General features: G+C 36.7%; 1 protein-coding gene across 1 annotated transcript in view; it reads left to right on the top strand.

The window, feature by feature from the left end:
• LOC150087900 (uncharacterized) overlaps positions 1-23,629 on the top strand; it is a 216,144-nt gene that overhangs the window by 27,626 nt on the left and 164,889 nt on the right. Inside the window, exon 3 of the mRNA XM_090369957.1 lies at positions 9,295-9,419. Within this exon, the coding sequence (XP_090226083.1) occupies positions 9,295-9,419 (125 nt within the window). The remainder of the gene's footprint in view (positions 1-9,294; positions 9,420-23,629) is intronic.

Genomic DNA, 23,629 nt, shown 5'->3' on the forward strand with positions numbered 1-23,629 from the left:
TGTCTAGATGATCCTGCAATGCTTCTTTAACTGGTGAGTCCATTATTTTTCCCCAGAATACAAGTTAAACTAACAGGTCTATAGTTACTTGTGTCACCTTTTTGAACCCCCTTTGTGAGTTGGTGATACATTTGCACACCTTCAGTCCGTGGGGACCTCCCCCAAGTTTAAGGAATCACTCTCATAATTGTGGCCAGGGGTTTGCTAACGTCCTTTGCTGCCTTCCATATAATTTAATATAACTGGATAGATCCCATCCACCCCAGGTGCCTTCCTTATGTTTAACTTCAACAATTTCTCCTCCACTTTGCTCTCAGTTATTACAAAATCGCTTAGCTTCCTGTTAGTGTTTGATAAACTTCTGGCACTCCCCTCATTGAATAACTCCTCATGTGTGAATGTAGATGCAAAATACTCATTCAGTTTATCAGTTACCTGAGCATAATCATCAATAGTCAACCCATCTATGTTAAGTGGTCCAATCGGATTAATCCCTTTCCTTCTTGAGTTTACATAAGTAAAGAACTTTTTGCTGTTTTTCTTTGCATCCTTTGCCAAAGATTTCTCGTAATCTGCCTTCGCCTGCCTAACCTCCTTTGTAACTTGATTACAGACAAGCTTATATCTGCCATAGGCTTCTGTGTCACCTGATAATTTATATGCATCTCATACATTTTCTTCTCTACCACAAGCCTCATTAATTCATCTGACATTCAGGCATTTATGCCTGAATCTTGAAAAGTATTTCTTATTTGGAATGAAAAGCTAGTAGCCTCCAAAATTAAGTCCCTGAAGGCTTCCCATTTAGGCGCCTCTGTAGCCAGGTGGGCAGGAGCAGCAGTGCGTAGCACATGCTTCTTGATTAGACTGGGGTTCGAGCCCATGAGCCACCAAATACGGACGATGCGGAAAAGGTCAGGGAATGACCACTGCATATCCCCGGAGCAATATGGCCTTAGTTGCTAATGCTCCTAAAAGCCAAATAACAACAACAGCTTCCCATTTAGAATTCAGCGTTGGTAACATCATCAGTTGATCGTACTGTACGGAATTTAAAAACTGTCTGAGACCTCTGTAGTCACCTTAATGAAAGCAAAAGCCCTTCTCTTTAGCCTTGATGGTAGTTACATCTTTAAGTAATTCCCACATCAGTACATCGTGATCACTGTCACCCAGTGGTTCCTTTATCTGCAAATTCGTAATGCATGAATAATCACTGCTGATAACCAGATCAAGAGTATTACTCCCTCTGGTTGCCTCTCGAATATGCTGCTGTAGAAGACAGTCATCCAATAAATCCAAAAAATTCTTGCTAGTGTGCGAGTGACCAAACCGAAAGTTCCAGTCAATATCTGGAAAGTTAAAATTCCGATTATAAGACATTCTGATTTACTGGCCCACTCTTTCTCTGTACAATTGCCCATTATACTCGTCAATTCATTAGGCCTATAACACACACCTACTCTCATTTCTCCTTTCACAGTGCTTATGTTACACCAAAACAACTCAACATTGCATTGTCCTCCAACATCAGTTGGATGCACTTCCTTAGATTTTACGTGTTTCTTAACTAACAGCATAACTCCTCCTCCTCTCCTCTCCTTTCCTGTCCTGTCTATCCTTTCTGTACACATTGTACTCCCCAAATTCCAATTCTGCATCCTTTATATCTGAGTGGCAACGCGTGTCTGATATCCCAACAATATCTGTCTTTGATGTCTTGACCAGCACTTCAAATTCATCAAATTTATTTACTGTACTCCTAGCATTAGTGTGCATGCACAATATACATGCACCTGTTTCTACTCTTAGTTACCCTAACACAGCCCATGTATTTATTTGTTCCACTATGACCCCTAACAGTCCTGGAAACCTCCATTGCCTTGCTTTGCAGGTTGCTGCTCATTCTAATAGAAGCAGTGCAAGAATCACTTTTGCCTCTGCCTGCGGCCACTGTTAGACTTTTAGTCTGTGTATCCCGCTAAACTAGCAGTTTTCCAACCCACCTAACACTGCCTCAATAGCATCAGCAAATATTCTTGCACCCTTTCTATTTAAGTGTACCCCATCCCTGTAGAAGCAGTCTCTCCTGTCAACAAGCACAGACTAGGCTGAAAAAAATTCTACTCCTTGAGCCTTGCATAATCTCTCCAGGGCCGAATTGATCGACAAGGCTCCCATCATATACTCTCTCCTATCATGTCTGGGCAGAATTGCAGACACTTTCAAATTCAACTCTAACTCGCAACTTTTTTTCAACATTGACCTGTACTCGTTGAGTAAATCTGCAGATCTCTTACTCTTAATGTCATTAGTTCCAACGTGTACGATAATATCACCTTTTGTGCCCGTAAAAGATGATATCTGCTCTACAAAGTCATCAACTTTTGCCCCTGGTAGACATGCCCTGGTCCATTATAAAATGAATTAAAAGTGACAAAATCCAGTCTTGTTGGCTGTATAGAAAGAAAGCAATAGGCAAGGGTAGAATGTTGTTGTGAAAATAGCAAATGACCTCAAAACCATAAATTTAATTAAACCTCATGCTTTGGAGTGACATGTTGGACAAACAACTTGTGATCAAAACCCGCTGATTTTGGGGTGACTGAAGTAGACGTTTTATTCTTCCTTGTCATTGTTTAATTCGCTCTCTGAACACCACGAGATAAACACTAATTACACGAAGGGTTCCTCCCACTGCATCGATCGCTTACACAGAACATCATCGAGATATGCGAGGATCATCGGCAATTTAGATGTGTCTCTAGCTAGCATAGTAATAACTCATTCGTAGTCCTTGCAGTTTTTCGTTTCAGATAAACAAAAAAATAGGAAATAAAAAAAACAAATCTTAGGCACTAAAACGACAACCCTGGCCATAGCTAGACTGTTATGTGACAAATTTGTGTATTGTAAAATAAAACATATTGCCCAGCGACAACAGTGTACCCACACACAAAGTGTAAAATAAATTCAACACTAGAATAAAATGTGATGTGTATGTGTATATTTGGCACTGATTTTGCTGAATATTTCACGACTATCTTTTATTTTTGCTAATATTTCTATAAGCGAGGCACAGTCAAAACCATACTCGGATGGCCAGGCGCTGTGCTGATAAGAATGTGTTACATTTAATTTAAAAAAATTCTTTTTTATTAATGAAATTCGTTAATTGTCTTAGAAATGAATCTGTCTTCTAAATTTAACAATCCGCTTTCAAGATCAGGCCCAAATGAAGTTGCATTGGAATAGTTACGCCACTGAACAAAATCATTGTTTTTTCTGGAGATTGTCTTTCAGTTAGCTCTTCGCACACTGAAAACCCTTTGAGAAAATAGAGCAGAAGCGAAATGCCTCCTGTGTTCTTTTTCTTTAATTTCGAATTTTTGGTTAAGGGAGAGCATATCCCCCCCCCTCTTCTCCCCTTGAATACAATCCCTGTCCCTAACCTCTCGTGGCACACCAGTAATCTTTTTGTGGCACACCGGTTGGGAATCTCTGTAATATAGGTTACAGTTAATACTTTGACTCTCTGCCCCCCTCCCCCCCCAAAAAAAAACCCGGACCTGGGTTTGATGTACTCCCTACACACCCCTCTCATAGACCTTGGTGGGATAGATGTTCTACTACATACTGTTACAGCAAACATGATTATTGACACCCAAAGAAGTGTATATGAGCCAGGAATGAGTAGTTTGCATTATTTTTACTTTTTATTTACTAGATAGGCTGTACCTCCATATAGTTTTATAAAAGTGAGGTGTACTGCATTTATGAAAATAAACATATAAAAACAATCAAGATAAAAAAAAAATAACAGAAATTAAAGTAACTGGGTGAAAAACCATTAACTCAAATGATTCTTTCAGTTGAGGGAAAAAAAATTAAATTGCTAGATCAGCAAGAATTTAATGATCCTTGTTGTGATCAGTTCAGAAACTTCAGCTTCTTGCATTTAAAATTTGGAAAATGAATGGCATTTTTTGTCATGTTGGTAATGTGAACTATGGTTAAACTACACTTCACTGCATATGATTAAGAATTTATTAATTTGGTAATTAATGTAAAAATTAAGGATAAATAGTGTTGTGTTAAGATTTCTGTCTTAATCTTTGTCTGAGAGATATACCAATATAAAAGTAGACAGACACCTTATATATACTGATGAGCTGAAACATTATGACCAGTGAGTCGTTATGCAAATTGAAGCAACTGCAGGTGAACTACGGCTCGTGTGCAGGTCAGGACACGGTATAAAAAACACCTGATACTGAGCTCCATTAATCAGTTTGACAATGGCCAGATGACTGGTTCAGAGCATATCTGAAACAGCACGGCTAGTGGGATGCTCATGGTCAGCCGTGGTTAGTACCTACCGAAAGTGGTCTGAGGAGGGGGGAACCCACAAACTGCCTGCACGTGAGAGGACCAACATTATATTATGTAGGTGGTCATAATGTTTTGCCTCATCCTTATATAGATACATGGTTAAGCTGTTGTTAAACCTGTAGTCTTACATCAAAACAGACCATCTGCTACTCAGAGGAAAAAAGAAATGAAATGACATGGCAGTGTTCTAAATTATTGCTATGGCTGGATACCTGGTTGTGCATCCTCATAGGTTGAATTCACATCATTCTCAGGCTGAATGGAAAGCTCAGGGAATTTTGGCATGTAATGGCCAACTGGTTTTGTGAAGTGACATGTCATCCTTGATCTGATCACGGGTCTTCTAAGACAGGAAGGAGCTGACCTAATAATGTTATTGGAAGTATTTTTTGCAGGTAGCACAGTAGTTATAATCACTGTCCTCCCATGCTAAGTGGAAAAGGTCTAGGGTTGGGATCCCATGAAAGGTATGGGGAACTTTCATTGGCCTTTTTTACTCTGTGATCAACATAGTTGGTCTCAAGCGAGGATAGCAAATTAAGGAAACTTTTTTTTTTTTTATCAGCAAAGCAGGTCAGATCTGACTAGGAAACATATACAATTTATGGACATAATACACGTGGGTAGAATTAATTTTTGGGTAATCCTAATGTGAGATTTTTTTTTATGCTGTTTGAGTGAGATAGCTGATATTGTTTCTGACTGTTTTATTTCTGTTCTGATGTTTCATATAGTTGAAATTGTTTTAGCCGGATGATATTCTTACCTTAGGAAACTTCAGTTTTTCAGTTGCCTGCACCTAATTTTGGGGAATTAAGGGATCTTGGGGGTGCATGATTACCCTCCCTACTGTTTTGTTGATATCAGTCGAAGCTGTGTTGTATGCTGTCCTTAAAACTTTTCCTTTTGCACTAGTCTGTTGAATTGATGCTTAGATGCAGTAGCGTAGCTAGGGTCATCGACATCCAGGGGCAGCATGTCTTCCTATTGCCCCTGATTGCTATAGATGATTCCTTCAGTTTGCGCTCCTGAAGCTCAGCGCCCGAGGGAAATTCCCTCTGTGTACCCTCCCTTGCTACATCTCTGCAATCTTTATGAATTTATAAAAATTACTATTTAAATAATACAATGAATATAACAAAACAAAAATATCAAAGAAAAAGAAAATTACAAATATTCGTTTATAGCTACGGAGAATTTTTTTCTATATAAATTACAAAGTATATATAACTACAAAAAAATTAGAAAACCAGATAGTTTTATGTTTATATTTCTAGTATAAAATCATAGAAACAAAATATTGCAAAATATAGTACTTTTAACATTATAACAAACTAAAAATATGCAATGAAGGTGTATTATTTTAATTGAAGGTATATTATTTTAATATCTGTTGAAATATCAACAGATATTTGAAAAATTTTGTTTGTCCTCTAGTGGTTAGCACTTGGAGACAAACCAAAAAGCTCAGAGGTGTGACATCACAAAACTGACCATACTTTATAGAAGTTTGTAATTGGAGTTTCTCTGTTATTTTCGAAATTTGTAAAACACTGTTACTCCCTGATATTTTTTTCCTTGATTATAAATCCCGAATTTATAATTTTTTTCACTCTCATAAAATCACAAAAATTTCTGGAATCATAAGTAGCATGTACAGAGATAATGCAGTATTTCTTTTAACAAAATTTTTATTTTAAACAAAAAACACAAGTTAACCAGAAGCTATTATCCGTGTCGGGAATACACCTTAATTTTTTGACTGGCTATAGAAAGCAGTTGACTAGCATGACTGCTCAGTATGTTGAATTAGGTGGCTGCATATGTTTTATGTTCCGCTTACATTGTGGAATGGTAATCCCTTTAACCCTTAATTTACGCTTTCTAATTGCCTAAAGGCCAGAAGTGGAAACAAAGCATATAAAGGTAAGTCTCTCGTAATCCATTCATTATATGGAAATTTTCTTCATTTTACAGAAACTTTTAAATGTAATTACCAAAAGGAATTCAAAGAAGTTCGTTAAACACAGGTCCAACTTTAATTAAATAAAAAAATGAAGCAATTTTAAAATATGTAACAGGTTGAATGTGCCCTTAAAATACTGCACCCGGGGCTGGCACTCCACTCGCCCCACCCTAATTCCAGCTCTACTTAGATGTCTAAGGATGAGCTTGTAGTTTTCTGAAGTACAATGCTGTACTGTATTTCATTTTAATTTTAACTGGATAAACTTTAACTTTATAATTTCAAATATAAACAAGACAGCTAATTTAGAATTTTGATAAGTAAGATAAAATTTGGTTGAATTTTGATAAGTTTTGAGCTGTATTCTAGCTATTGGGGGGGGGGGGGGGGAAGAGAGAAGGAGACTGGAGTAACTACTCTGTTTATGCATCAAAATTCAGCAGTTTCCACTGGGGGGGGGGGACCTTGCAGTAAAACCATGTAGTTTTCTAAAATAGTTTTTATTTTATTTTTTTATTCTCCATGCTTATAACTTGTTTGTTGAGATTACTGCCAGTGCCCCAAAAGTGAGCAACTAAATTGTAAAACTCTGCAATAAAGCAGTTATTCAATTAAATTTTACAATACTTAACAATACGTAAGGGTTTACCTGAATATTTATTTATATGATGACTTCTGCACTATATTCTCCAAGTAAGACCGACTTAAAAATGCATAATAATTTAATGCGTTCATCACTCTTAGTACATGAACGATCCGACACTCCGGGATCACAGTCGAAGGCCCCGACATAACTTGTCCCATCAAATCCTCCACGAAACCTCGAGTGACTGAAGACATTATGCCAAAATATATCATGGTTTAAAAATAAAAATAATCGACAATGTTCACAGGGTGGAAAACTAATATGTTTTCCAACCTGTGAACAAGACAGGTCGAAAAGCTTGGTCCACTTAAGGGAGGAAATTGTCATAAATTATTTTTCATCGTCGCATCTCATATTTAGCTTTTATTTCACTATATAATTTTATCGGCAATTATTTTTAAACCACGATATAGTTGACATAATGTCTTCAGTCACTCAAGGTTTCGTGGAGGATTTGATGGGACTGGGGTTGGGTTTGGGCCTTCAGCTGTGATCCCGGCGTGTCAGATTGTTCTTGTGCTGAGTGGTGAACACTTTAAATTATTTTAAAGGTTATTATAAGCTAAGGTTATTATAAAAGCTAAGCCGTCCTTTTCATTTTTGTCTCTTCCAAGAATTGGATTTTTTCGACTACCTGAGTAATTAAGAATGTTTGAATAGTTATCAAAATTTGTACAGTATATTTGTACAGTTTAAGACAGCTTTACTTGGAGAGTATGGTGCAGAAGTCATCTTATCAAGAAATATTGAGATAAACTCTTACGTATTTTTAAGTATTGACAAAACAGGATATATTGAGCCATAATAGCTCTTAGTTTCATATTAATTTTACACTAAAAAGTAATCTGTTTAATATCATAAACTAGATTCCTTGTGAAACTCTTTAAATGATATGATGTCCTTTGGTGATGCAAGACTCGAGGACAGTATTGGGCAATCATATATTTCAAAACATTTTTTGTAATGTATGATAAATTAGTTATCACAGATTAATATAATTGTAGGATGCGTGCAGCGAAGTGTAGTTTATCCATAATTTAGTTGTTTCTTGATTTATCTAAAATTATGGCAATTTTTAAATTACAGTCTGACTTGGTTATAACGAACATCAAGGGACCAACAAAATTTCATCATTATAATCATTACTCACTATACCTGTGATGAGTTAAATCTACCTTTTTTTTTTTTTTTTCTTTTCAATTTTAATAACTTGATAAAAAGATAGATTAAAAAACAAAAGAAATATTAGAGAGAGAAAAATAATCTACATATTATTTGTATTTAATATGCTTGTATTTGGTTTTTAGATTGATCCAGCCAACTGTTGTTACATACAAAATCATTGTGTCCAAATTGTTTAGCAGATTTTTCTGCTTGAGCCTTCAAGATCAGACTGTTTATTGAAAATCCAGCATTTCTTTAGGCAGTGAACCATTGAAGCAATGCTTCATCGGCGTTTGTAAGCTCGCACTTTCTAATTTTTTTTTCTTTTTTTTCTTTTCAGTTATGTTCTTTTCCAGTGCCGATATGTAAACATGTTTATTCTTCCACGATGTCATTACCGTTGAAGAGGGCAAAGAAACTTTTCACAGATTTCAACACTTTTTGCGCCATATTCTAACTCATGAATAATTTCGCAAATCGGGAGACACTTTCTTTTGCTAGTAGACATGTTTCCAAAGGAAAGGTTCATTTTTAACTGATTTTATTTAAAATGACAGTAAAGTGATCTGCATACAAAATTCTTAGAAGTCCCAAAATAAATTTATGATTCTGTGAATACAAAACAATCTGTAAATAGGGTAATGCTACAAGTGGAATGCCAATGCACTATTGTATAGTCCCCGTCCTCGAAAGGACAGTCTTAAACTTTCCAGTAATTTGATGAGGGTGGTTATAAAAGCTAAGCCGTCCTTTTCATTTTTGTCTCTTCCAAGAATTGGATTTTTTCGACTACCTGAGCAATTAAGAATGTTTGAATAGTTATCAAAATTTGTACAGTATATCCATGTAGTATGCTCGTTATAACACTGAGTGATTGTATGGGAATATGCGTAAATTAAAATCATTGACATTTTGCTCGTTACAGCCGTGATCTTGTTATTTCCATGCTCGTTATAACCAAGTGCGACCATAATTAAAATGCATAATTTTCATCCGTTATATTTCTTATTGAATTATCTTATTAGGTATTAATGCTAGATATGAATTACCTTATATTAGTTCAATAAGTGATTTAACAGCGGAATTAATAAGTCACATTTGGTGTTATTATATTCTTTTTTTTTAGGTTGGAGATTCCAGAAGACAGGGTAAAAGCAGTATACCTTGCAGCAAACAGATTACGTATGTTTTCTGCTGCCAGACAGTGTGGGAGTTATCTTACTGACAATCTCAGTCCCAATAACTGTATTGGTAGGTTTTTATTATATCTTAGTTTTCATCATATTGGGAAACTTAAATCATCTGAAATTATTATGTTATTTTTCCATGAGACTGCAATATAAGCTCCAATACAGGAATAAATACAGGTCTGTGAGTTATGTTTATGGAAGCATGTGTTTACAGGGAGTGCATATTTGGGGAGGTGGAAATGTGGAGACAATATATTAATATATCATCTTCACATTTTCTTGAGATTTCCTAACCACAGTACAGTTTGAAAAAGCCTGTATAAAGTTCCTCCAATCATTAACATTAATTCAGACAGACTTTTCCAAATAAGCTACAGCATCAAAGCTACTATACTGCCATTTAGGTGATGGTATCTAACCAAACGACTTTATAAATAAAAATAAAATGCTGCCTCATACAGGATTGTCGTTGTTCTTCCTATAAGATCTGCACATATACTATTAATAAATAATTTAACGAATTTCTCAGCACATAGTTATGTATTGTTGTTTAGTAGAAGCTATCACATTTTACCTGTGGTGACATAATTGAAGTACATAATGCCTTTAAAAGGATAAGTGAACTAAATATCAATGTCATCTCTACTTTTTCTGTGCATGTGTGTGTGTGCAGACACACACATGCACAGACACACACATACACACACACATATGAGGGAACATAAATTTAAAAAAAAAAAAAAGGTTGGTTGTAGGATAGATACTGAAATTTACATTCATCCAGAGAGTAATTGATTATTTGAATAAATGGCTTGGACAAATGAAGTGATTAAATTTTTTATTTTATGAATCTGTACAAGCTTGGCTTTCTTGCATTATTCAGCACACTTTCTTCATTGCCATCTTGTTCAGGTGCAGATGTGGGAAACTGCAGGTGGTGCCTTACCCAAACACTATGCCATTTTGTTCACAGCAAAGATTCTCTTTTGCATAAGGATAATGTGCATTTTTACAACTACAGTCAGTTCATGGTTGACCACATAAAATTGGAAAATACTCTATGTTGGTGTGTTTTTACGAGACTTCCAATATTTATTCAGATGTCACATTCCTTTAGTGACATCAAGGTTTTTTTTTTTTTTCAAAAGTTTTTGATACTATGATTTTCAGAGTTAACTCCACTTTAACAGATTTGGAGTATTAATGAATCAGACTGTTCATTGATGCTTCCTCATCAACTGATATTTAAAATATTTTCAGGATAAAGCAGAAATCTTAGGGCGACAGGATTTTTCTTACCATCACCTCTATCGATCTGTATAGCTTGTTAAACATCATTAGAGGAGTCATCTGAAGCATCCAGCAAAGGGTATTTGTGACATCTGAATAAGCTTCAGTCAAATTTTCAAGGCAAAATTTAAAGCTGAAATGTGCAGTAAAATACAATATTACAACGTTTAATGTTTTTATTTTGTAATATAGCACTTTTCTTATTCTAACAACTTTGACAATTGTGTGTGTCTCTTTAAAGTGTAATGAACAGTCAGTTTTGGCAGATGGGCCTTATCCCCATATAGTACTTTAAGAAAGGATTAGTGTATTCAAGCTTATACTGATTGTTTAATTCAATGGCAGTAGTGCTCTATTTTGTTGCAAACATGGTGGGGCACCTGACAGGTGCACAACTTTTTTGATGTTTTGAAAATGTTTTTTTTTTTTTTTTTTTTTTTTGAAATTCTGCTTGGATGATACCAATATTTTATCATTCTTATTGCATATAACTTTATATTTTTTAATATAAAAAATTAAATATTTAAAAATATTTTTATACCTTTTATTTTAAAAAACAAAAAATTAATTCTGCTAAAAATGAAATAAAGCTTTAAACATTGAATGTGGATCTATTAGTCTCTTTCATTTTCCTGTTTAAAAGACTTAAGAGTGTGAAATTTCAAATGTGCACTTATTTTTGCCTATTATATGCAAACATTTAAAAAATATGTTAAAATGCATGTACACACACACACACGTCCAGTCACAATATTATGACCCCCCCCCCAGTGCCAACATCACACATACCTAGTGAATCATACAGCACACGTTTCACGTTCATATACTGCAAGCATATAAGGCTTGATGTTCGGCATCTGTGAACATGTAACCACCTCTGTCATGGGCAAAGAATGCGATCTATCAGACCTAGAAAAAGGCATGATCATCAGCTATCGGGCCAGGGGTGCTAGCATTTCTGAAACAGTGGACTTTGTGAAATGCTTATGTTCTGCAGCGGTGAATGTGTATCACGACTGGAAGAATGGGACAGTTTTAATGACCCAACATACCAATTGTGGAGCCCCATGTGCCATTGATCCCAGAGGTGAACGTCGGCTGAAACGGTTGGTCAGAACTGATTGGCACGCTACTGTTGCTCAACTGGCCATCCAAATGAACTGTGGGGCCACCAGAAAGGTCTCCAACATGACAGTGCAGCGAACCCTGTTGCACATTGGGCTCCGGAGCAGATGCTTGGTGACAGCACCCATGCTGATGGCGGTTCATCACAAACAATGCAGTGTTTGCACAGCAATACCGACACTGGACCCCAGCTGAGTGGCAACAGGTGGCCTTCTCCGACAAGTCACGGTTTCTGCTCCACAGAGTGGATGGAAGGGGCCGTATTAGTTGTGAAACTTCCAAGAACAGACACCCAAACAGGATTGTTGGCAGAAGGCAGGCAGGCTGGTGGGTGCGGTGTTATGGTCTGAAGGGAATGTTTTTATGGCATTGCTTGGGTCCACTGATACCTCTGGAAGGCACCCTGAATGCAAATGGTTACCTATTGATCGTTGCCGATCAGGTACACCCGTACATGTTGACAGTGTTCCCTGGGGGGCGATGGTATCTATCATCAAGACAGTGCGCCATGCCATGTCGTCAGAATTGTCCGTGAGTGGTTTGAGGAGCATGATGAAGACTTCAAGCTTACTCCCTTGGCCACCAAATTCTCGGATCTTAACACGATTGAAAATCTATAGGACCACCTTGATTGACACATCAGATGGATGGATCCTCTACCAAGGAATCTAGAGGAACTCCGAGGTGCACTGTAGTCTGCATGGTCACAGATACTCGTAGCAACTTTCTGCGGACTTATTGAGTCCCTCCCACGGCGGCTGGCTGCGGTGCATGCTGCGAAAAGTGCATATTTTGGATACTAGATAGGTGGTCATAATAATGTGAATGCACCCTGTATATATATATATATATTTTTTTTTTTTTTGTATAGTTTCAGTACAGTTAGTACAATAGGTAAGATATATTTCATATAGGATAAGCTGATAGTTACTTAACCTTATAATAGCCATAACTGGTCCACGAGGCCAAACCTAGTGAAGGATGATCATTAGTCAAAGTAAAAGTAAAAATTAAACAATTAATAAACATAATAATAATATATATATCAAGTCAATTATAGGTAATAGGACACATTGAAAGGGACTTTATCGAGGGCTAACCCCTTCAATATGTCCCCCTACAATTAACCCGGCTATCAGTTTCTGATATCATCTGCCTGTTTAACACGGTCAAAAGGTAATTTATGTGATAAATGGATAAGTATAATTATAGTTAGAAAATAATTTTGTTAACAGGCTGGATGACTGGCCTGTTAACAACAAAATTATTTTCTAACTTTAATGTGCTTAACTGATAATGTGCGTTCATTTAATTTCTTCCTCTTCATTGCTGCTAAGCACAATCTCTTTTACAGCATCTAGATTTCATGTACCTTCTGCTCTCTATAAAGGTCACAAACTTCACGCTTTGAAGTCACAATTTTTTATGGTCTCAAACAAGCACAAGTTCAATAGCACAGTCCCAACCCAGGGATCTCCCAACAAAATAGTGGACCCCCCCCTTTAAAGATATAAAGAACAAATTTAGTTTTATTACCTTACCAATTAAGAAAGTTAAATGATGCCTGAAAATTGGAAGAATATTTTCCAGTTAGCAAAATAAAAATAAATTTATGCTTACGTACATAGCTTAATTAATACATACTGTAATATATGTACATACTAAATAATTGATATTTCTGTTCACTGACTTTTTTCTTTCTTTTTTTTTTTTTTTTTTTTTGTTGTAAAATTTAAAACAGTAAAAATGATAAGCAATTAATAACAAAGAACACGGCAAGCACAAGTTGCAACAAACACGATACGCACAAGTAAAATACAGAGTTTCTGAAAATTTATTTTTGTTTTTTATATGATTGAATATTTCTTGGAAGGGAACACACATTTCACCATAATAATGTGAAAACCCACAGAATTCCAGCTATCAGTACAATCGCAAATACAATAAGATCGAGTTTACTACCTGAATAAAATTGATTACGCTAACAGAAAAGTCCAATAAACTGGAAACTGCAAATTGTTTTATGGTGGTCTCCAGAAATGTGCTTTGGAAAAATATCACAAAGGCGATAATGACTAGTGAGTCAACAGCAGGGATTCGCAAAAAGGAATGGAAACATTGAAAATTGCATCTAACATAATAGCAGGGTTTTCCCCAGCACAAAAGCTCAAAAATACCATGTTAGAGCGAAACCATGTTATATAAGTACCGTGTTATACAGGAGTTGCCTGTAAAGCCAAAAAGCACAATGAAAAAAATTTAGCACATTCTTTTACAGTATGGACAAGGTAGTCCCAATGTAGTGTCAATGAAATGAAAATTGTTAAGGTAAAAATAAGGATAGGGTTAAAAAATATATAATTAAGTGTTTTCAAAGTGGGAAAAAGGTTTTGAAATGTATGTAGATTCTTCAGTAAATATGGAAAAATATTTTATTAGTGTTGGAATTATGTGTAGATTAGAAGAATTAAAATAAATAATTCTTAATTATAATTAAGAAGTATAATTCTTAAATAATAAGAGCGTAGAGATACATAAGAGCAGTGTTAGAAAAGAGAGAGTATATTTATAATGTAGAAATGTGGTTGGAAACTTTTTTTTTTTCCTATACTTTTCTCCTTTCTACTTTCTAATTCTACCTTTCTACCCATTCGTAGAGCTATTAGTGCAACACAAGGGAGATATGAACATTCCAACTATCCTCATTCTATCGCTATTTTCGTCTTTATTTAACTACGCCTTTATCCCTTCCCTATAGTTTTAATTACCAACATGTTCCGATGTTACCAACAGTAAATTCTAAGTGGAAAGCATTCAAGGAATTAATCGTGGATGGTACTAAAAGTTTCATACCTATTAAGAAATATTGTTCAAGGTTTAGACCTAAATGGTTGTCAAATGAACTAATGAGACTCGTAACAGAGAAGAAAAATGCATATGATGCATATAAATTATCAAGCGACTCAGAAGCCTATGGCAGATATAAGTTAATCTGTAATCAGGTCACAAAGGAGGTTCGACAGGCAAAGGCAGATTACGAGAAATCCTTGGCAAAAGATGCTAAGAAAAACAGCAAGGATTTCTTATTTATATAAACTCTAAAAGGAAGGGGATGAATCTGATTGGTCCACTTGACATCGATGGTTCGACTGTTGATGATCCTGCTCAGATAGCAAACAAACTGAAATGAGTATTTTGCCTCTACATTCACACGTGAGGAATTATTAAGGTTTGAAAATGGCAGAAGGTTATCAAATTATAGCAGGATACTTAATGATTTTGTAATAACTGAGAGCAAAGTGGAAGAGAAACTGTTGAAGTTAAACGTAAGAAAAGCACCTGGGGTGGATGGGATCTATCCAGTTATATTAAAGGAGGCGGCAAAGCAACTAAGCAAACCCTTAGCCATAATTATGAGAGCATCCTTGGACTCAGGGGAGGTCCCCATGGACTGGAGATGAGCAAATGTATCCTCAATTCACAAAGGGGATTGAAGGGTGACACGAGTAATTACGGACCAGTTAGTTTAACTTCTGTTCTGGGTAAAATAATGGAGTCACTGGTTAAAGATGCATTGCAGGATTATCTAGACAAGACTGCAGCAATAATTCAGACACAGCATGGGTTTGTTAAGGGAAAGTCTTGTTTGACAAATTTGATAGGATATTATGATGTGGTTACAGAGGAACTGGATGCAAAACATAATTTTGATATCATATATTTTGATTTCAGGAAAGCTTTTGACACTGTTGCGCATGGAAGACTATTGTACAAATTGGAGCAGAATGGTATTAAGGGTAAGTTGCTACAATGGATAAAATGATGGTTAAGTGGGAGAAGACAGAGGGTGGTAATCAATGGGTGCTGCTCTTCTTGGACTAATGTTATTAGTGGAGTCCCACAGGGTTCGGTGTTGGGTCCACTGTTGTTTTGTATATTTATCAATGATATTGATGAAGGTATATCAGGCTTAGTGTCGAAGTTTGCAGATGATAAAAAGGTTGGCAGGGTTGTTAATGACAGTAATGGCAGTGTGCTACTGCAACAGGATCTAGATAATTTGGGCAGATGGGCTAAGAAGTGGCAACTGAAGTTTAACCTTCACAAATGCAAAGTGCTGCATATGGGTAGAAGTAACTCCAGAGAAACGTACCAACTATGTGGTACTACACTTAAGGTGGTAGAAAATGAAAAAGACCTGGGAGTAATTGTGCAGGCAGATATGAAGTTTTCTGAGCAATGCAAACAGGCTGTCAGGGCAGGTCATGGGGTTTTGTCAATGATATATAGGAATTTTGCTGGCAGGGAGAAGGAGGTGATTATCCCTCTGTGTAAGGCAATGGGCAGGCCACGCCTTGAGTACTGCGTACAGGTCTGGAGGCCCCATTTTAGGAAGGATGTAGATTTACTTGAGTGTGTACAGAGAAGGGCAACAAGATTAGTGAGGGGAATGAAGGGATCCTCTTATCAAGAGAGGCTTAAGTTCTGCAAATTGCAGTGGCTGGAGACTAGGCACCTGCGCAGTGATCTGATTGAGTTATATAAGGCCTTGAATGGGTTGAGCACGCTGAATTCTGATGGGATCCTTCCACTTGTTCAGATTACGAACCTAAGGGGGCATAAATTCAAATTAAGAAAGGACCAATGTAGAATAGATGTGCGGAAATTTGCCTTTAGCCAGCGGGTGGGTAATTGCTGGAACAAACTTCCATCTGTCATTGTGGAAGTTGATAGGTTGAATCAATTTAAGGAGGAACTGGACAGGCATTTGGAGGGAATGGTGTGATTTTTTTTTTTTTTTTTTTTTTGGCTGATGCTGCATAAGCTCATACATTTGCTTTCTTGCATCACATGCCACTACTACTACTACTATCTTCAATTTAATACCTCTCCCTATACCATGTGCTTGTTACTATTTATTTTAATTCTTCTAATAGTCCAACACTGAATTATTTTAATTCTTCTAATCTCCACATAATTCCAACACTAAAATATTTTTCCATATTTACTCAAAAATCGACATATATTTCAAAACTTTTTTCCCACTCTTAAAACACTTACTTAATTATATATTTTTTAACCCTATCCTCATTTTTACCTTAATAATTTTCATTTCATTGACTCTGTTGGGACTACCTTGTCCATACTGTAAAATGACAGCTTTACCACCTTTATTTTGTTTAATCGATTGGTATTAATAATTTTACTTTACAGTTCCTTCACCTCCAAATTGGCTTCTTTTTTCTACTATCCTTACCCTTCTAGTCCTTGGCACTTTGTGTAATTTTCATCTCCATCTATGCAAACTTTATCAGTCTTATCTATTCTTACGTATTATTCACTGTGCTGCCACTTTATTAGGTACACCCCTGCTGTGTACATAAATGGTCTGTACCACAACGTTGCAAGTCATGTGATCACAGTTGTGGATATAAATGCAGCAGAACAACCTTTCTAGTATCAGTTAAACATACAAACCTTAGCAAGAATGGGGAAAAGGAGTGATCTAACGGACATTGAACATGGCATGGTAGTAGGTGCAAGATGTGCTGGACAGAGCATCACAGAAACGTCAGTTCTCCTGAACTTTTCACACACACCACAGTTTCAAGGGTGTATCGATAATGGTGCAACGAACAGAAAACATCCTCTCAGCGGCACACCTGTGAAGAAAATTGCATGTTGATGAGAAAGGTCAGAGGAGGATGGTTAGAGTTGTGCAAGCAAACAGATCGGCCACATCGTCGCACATGTCAGAATACAACCTTGGCATGCAGAACAAAATATTGCAATGGACTACTAGTCGCACTTTGTTGCAAATGGGCTGCAACGGCCACATCGTGTACCTTTGTTATCAATGAAGAACAAGAGAGCACATCTCCTGTGGGCACAGCTACACCAGCATTGGACTATTGAGGATTGGAAAACAGTTGCTTGGTCTGTTGAGTCAAAGTTCCTGGTGCATCATGTTGATGGAAGGCTCAGAATTTGGCAAAAACAACATGAATTCATGGACCCATCATGACTACTGTGCAAGATGGTGGGGCAGTGTTATGGTGTAGGGAATGTTTTCTTGGCACACGTTGGGTCCATTGATACCCATAGATTCACATCTGAATGTCACATTGTACCTAAACATGATTGCTGACCAAGTGCATCCGTTCATGTTGACAGTTTATCATCAGTCAGATGGTTACTTCCAGCAGGATAATGTGCTGGTGCACAAAGCCCGAATCACTATGGAATGGTTCTAGGAACATGACAATGACTTCTTTGCTGCAGTGGCCCGCTCAGTCCACAGATCTCAAATCCTATTGAACATCTTTGGGATGAGCTGGAAAGGGCTGTTCGCTACACCTCCGTTGAATCTCAAGGAACTGTGTGATACACTCATTTCTGCATGGTACTCCATTCCTGCACAATGTTTTCAGCATCTTCAATCCATGCCTAGACGAATTCAGGCTGTTTTGAAGGCCAAAGGAGGCTCAACACGCTATTAGGTAGGTATACCTAATAAAGTGGCAGTACAGTGGTGTGTGTGTGTGTGTGTGTGTGTGTGTGTGTGTGTGTGTGTGTGTGTGTGTGTGTGTGTGTGTGTGTGTGTGTGTGTGTGTGTGTGTGTGTGTGTGTGTGTGTGTGTTGAGAATATGCCATTTCCAGAATAACATCTCATCGTGGACAGCGCTGTGGGCGGAGAAGGTGGTGGATGAACGTGGCCGTCGACATCTCTCTCGCATTGTTTCAGCTAACTGGAGAGTGACAGTGGTACAAATCACTGCCGACTTCAACAAGGGAGGTGCCAGAAACGTCTCCACCAAGACCATCAGGATCATTAACTGCAATAGATTATAGGAGCCACCAACTCACCAAAGTCCAATTGCTAATACCACAACACAGGACTCTATGCCTCATCCGAGCAAAAGAACATCGGCACTGGACCTTGGATGATTGGAGAAGTGTCTCCTGGTCCGATGAATCCCATTAAAAGTTATTTCGAGCGGACGAGAGGGCGCATATCTTGCTGAAACCGCACGAAGCTATGCACTCGTCATGTCAACAAGGAACTGTTCAGGCAGGTGGATGGTCGATAATGGTCTGGGGCGTGTTCAACTGGCCCACGTTGGAACCTCCTGGAAGTCTAGATGCATCTCTGAACGGTCCAGGTTATGTGTCCATCCTTGCAGACTATCTGCATCCCTTCATGGTCATCGTGCACCCACAGGGCAATGGACTCTTCCAGGGGGACAATGCGCCTCCCCCACAGAGCCATGGTGTCTAGAACATGGTTCGAAGAGCATTGCACAGATTTTACCACCATGTAATGGCCTCCCCGTTTATCTGACACGAACCCTGCGGAGCATGTTTCGCATGCTGTGGAAAGGTCCGTTCGAGCTTTGGAGATATATACATATAAAATTAAATATTGTGTGGTTTGTAAAATAGATAAATAGTCTGGGAAAATGGAAATGAAAAATACACAAAGTGCCTGAACTAAGAGAAGTTTAAGGGGATAGTTGAAAATGGAAGTGAAGTAGTGGTTAAACAGGTGAAAGAATTTGAAAAATCTAGTACAAAAATGAACTGGGACTGAGGAAGCAAAAAATAATAATAATAAGTAAACAAATAAATAAATACATAACACTATATTCAGATATAGGAGGGCAATTTTAGCAAGAGGTTGAATCAGGGGATGGCAACTATGCAAAATCTGAATATAGTAGATGAAAAAATGATAAATAGTCAAGAAATTCATCAGGGGACTACTCCTGACCATGTACCAGGCACTGCGTTTCCAAACTTGTCTATAGTATTAGAAAAGGAAGGAAGCAAATATGCGGCCTTTATCAAAATATTAATAGACAAGATAGCCCCTACGCAGTGTAAAAATAAAGTTAATCATGTAAATTAAAATAAATACAAATTTACAAAAGTGTAAAGTGAAATATAATGCAAATGTGATGTGTGGAAGGGATGAAAGGTTTTTTAAAGTTCGATAAAGGTTGCATATTTGCAGCCCCCTTTGGAAATGCAGTGGTTGGTGTAGCATAAGCCTCAGGCTTCCTTGCACCATATGGCTAATAATAGTAAAAAGTTTTTATGCTTTTATTTTTATCATGGTATGTGTGGCATGCTTTCCTCTTGCTTGTTTTTGTCACTATTAGGCACATTCTTCAGTTTCTCCCTAAAAAAAAAAAAAAAAAACCCTTCATTCTGAGAAGTTGAAAATGAAATCCTTGCTGATTGCACTTTCTTTTTTTTCTTTTTAAATTTTTTTTTTTGTTTATGCAAAAGATTGTAGCCATTAATCAAGATTTTTACAAGGGTATTCTCCAGTGCTTACTCATGGATATTTTTGTTGACACCACCTTGAGATGTGAGGATCTGGAATTTAGTGCCCCTTATGTGATAATATGAGGCCACATGCAGCATTGTTTTTGCTTTATTTGTCACAACTCGACTTCTTTCATTCCCATGGCTTTACTAAAAAAGTAGCTTTGCACTTGCAAAGCCGCTTAAACCTTTCACAGTTCTTTTATGAATAATATTCTTAAAAATGACTTTTAAAGTTGCATGAATAATCTCCAGTTATAATAGAAACATTGTATGGATGGTGAGGGAAGAGGAAAGCTACATTAGTTTGTAATTGTTATTGCTGATCAATTCTTGAACATGTGGGACAAAGGTATATGAAAGTCAGTCTAGTTTTACATTTTAGACAAAATATACTGGATGAATAGAATCAATGAATTGTAGGTGGGGAAATACAATAATTCTCTCTCTCTCTCTCTCTCTCTCTCTGTCTCTCTCTCTCTCTCTCTCTCTCTGTCTGTGGAGATTTATCTGAAACAAAAAAGGTTGTTGAAACCTTATAATATTGTAGTACCACGGGGAACCTAGCTAGAAGAAATATATAAACATTAGTTGTACCTGGCATAGCATCATATCTTAAAGGTTATTAATTAAATATCAACACATTTTATTCATAAATTTCATTATAAACACAATTAAAAATTTCTTTCTTCTCAGATACAACACTTAATTAGTCCATTGATCTAACTCTTGAGAGGCCAACTATAGTTGCCAGTGATTGAATACAGGTTTCGGAAAGTATAAGCATATTCTTTCAAAAGTCTGTCCCTGTGACTTGTTGATGGTCATTGAAAATGCTAAATGTATAGGAAACTGTCTTCTTTTGAATTTGAAAGGCATTTTTGTATCAGATGGAATAAGTGGTATTTCCTTTTCGCGGTATGAGAACAGCATCTAAGTTCAATCCATCTATTATGCGAGCCTCTACGATGTGTCTTTGTAGACATGTAATTATCAATCTTGTTCCGTTGCAGAGTCCCCTTGATGGCATAAGATTCCATAATAGCATGATTGCAGCACCTCCTTTCAGTTTTAGCTTGTGAGGAGGCATTCTGTTGGATTTCAGATTTTTAAGCTGTTGAAAAATTCTTCAGGGTATGCCAAATATTCACTTGTTTCATTGCTTGCTACTAGTATCCACACTTTGTAAATAGTCACTTCTCCGGGAATATGATCTAACACTTTGTTAGACCGTATTGCTCTGCCTTTGAGTTGCTGTGCTGTAACAGTGTTGAAGTTAATGTCACCGTGGAGTTGTTCTACAGGGTATTGTGTGTTTGAAAAACAGGCTGTAGGCAAACTTATAGTTGCACCACTTCTTCCATCGGCACATTGCTTCAGGTGCACTAACGTACCATCTAAGAAAGTTTGAATTTCATCAAAGACCAAACTACCATCAGTACTTTCCCTCTGTAATCGCACGGATGCCACATCATGACCTTTATAAACTTCTTTATAGAGGTACTTTACACTCTTTATGGAGGCATACACTTTCACATTAATGTGGGCATTGAATTTCTTCGACAATCATGGATTATAAAGCAATCCATCTATTGTCCAAGTCATACTTTCCTACTTTAACAGTAGGTCCTTCTCTTCTTTTATATATTGGGTAGCTGTTACCATTCTCTTCTGTTGTATCTATGAACTCTTTTGGAAATCCCTTACTGCATACACCTTCTTTCATGCACGGAGATTATGCATTGAGTGCACTGCAGAGACCATGTGGCATGCAGTTTGTGACGATTTAAAACAACCTTGGATTTGTTTTTAAGCATGGTAGCTCTGCACTTACAGCTCTGTCAATGTCATCCTTTGTGTATATTTTAGAATTTGTAGACAGAGTGAGAAGTATGTGCACATGTGGTAGTCCACATTTCTGGAACTCTATCATGTAGATGAAGGCTATCACAGTACCAAAATGATTCCGCTAGAGAATGTCGTCAAGCAGTTCTGCAAGTTTTATTTTGAACACTTGCACATTTATGGCTCGTCTGTGATCAGGTTGTTGCTTTCCTTCCATTGCATTCACAATCTCAGGCCAAGCAGTATTGCAAGTAAATGTAACGAATAGATCATGTCTCCCAAACTTTTGTACAATTGCCACAGCATCTTGAGAGTTTTGTTGCATGTACCTTGGGCTGCCTTGGAAAGTCAAAGGCAGAATTATTATCTTCCCTGCTCTCAAGTTTTGGTTCTGAGCTCTTGCTTCTACGGCATCCAATAGTCCATGGTACATTTCCACTCGTAGATCTTTCTGATTATGGTGTAAATAGTTTAATCTAGATCCTTCAGTCTTCACATAGGCGTCTACAATGTATTACTTAAATAATTTCCCACTGCAATGAATTAGGCTAAAACCAGGTCTCAACTCAAGTCTATAAGCAAAGAATTGTAACTGTGTTACTATAATGCATTTTGCAGTTCTTCTCTCTTCTGTGTGTTGCAGTTCTTCATGCCAACCATCCTCTCCGCACAGGAACAGCAATGGGTACACCATGGGGTCTCCATTCTTGTTTATTGGTGATATAATTCTACAGCAGTCACCTGTTAGATATATGCATATGTCTCTATTTGCAGGTGGTTCCCCATCTTCTAAATACCAATATATACCAGTACCAATACTATTTAGGCTAATACCAATACTATTTGTGTGTTTAGTTTAATATGTATTTCAGATTTTTTTTTTTTAGCAGCATAGTGTGCAGGTAAATTGAGAAATAGAAAGTAGTGAGAAAATAAGCACTTCAACTTGTGTAGAGTGTAATCTGCCGTTAATTTCTTAAATGATTACAAATTATTCTTAAACATTTTGTGGTATTCTATATAACTTTAGTGAATGCCTGACATCACTATCCAAGCAATCACTTGGCATAAATAAAGCAGGCTTCAAACTCACCAGGACAAAGGAATAATTATATGTCTTAATGTGTGGATGATGATGTAATAAGAACAGCATTTCAGTAATACTTTAAGAAATTAAAGACAGATCAAGGTTGAAGTTTTTTTTTTTTTTTCTTCACTAATTTCTATATTTTAATATTTTTTGTGGTCTGTGGCTTCCATCTCAAATATAAAAGTGGTCCATATATGAAAAACATTGGGAAACATTGAGCCAGAGGATAGTTGACATTACATGTGTATTTTGAAGGATTGTTGGTAAGGAAAAGCTCACCCATTGTTAGCCATACAGTTAAATTGTGTGTATATGTAAATAAATAATTTATTCGTTAATGATAGCAAATGTTTGACTTACAACCTAGTTTGTAAAATTGAAAAATGGAAATTTTTCAATTTTAAATTTATTTTCCATTAATTAATTTGGAATTATGAACATTTTCCATCATAGAAAAAGTTTAACTTCACTGCTAAAAAAGTTGGACTTTTTAAAAAGACTGGAGAAAATTAATTCCAAGAAAGAAAGAAAAAATCGTATTTGTTGCTCTGAGAATTTTGTAATCTTATTTCAGTAAAAAGACCACTTTG

Source organism: Mastigoproctus giganteus, chromosome 3, assembly GCF_048544385.1.
Source record: "Mastigoproctus giganteus isolate SK-2022 chromosome 3, ASM4854438v1, whole genome shotgun sequence".
NCBI classification, from domain to species: Eukaryota; Metazoa; Arthropoda; class Arachnida; order Uropygi; family Thelyphonidae; genus Mastigoproctus; species Mastigoproctus giganteus.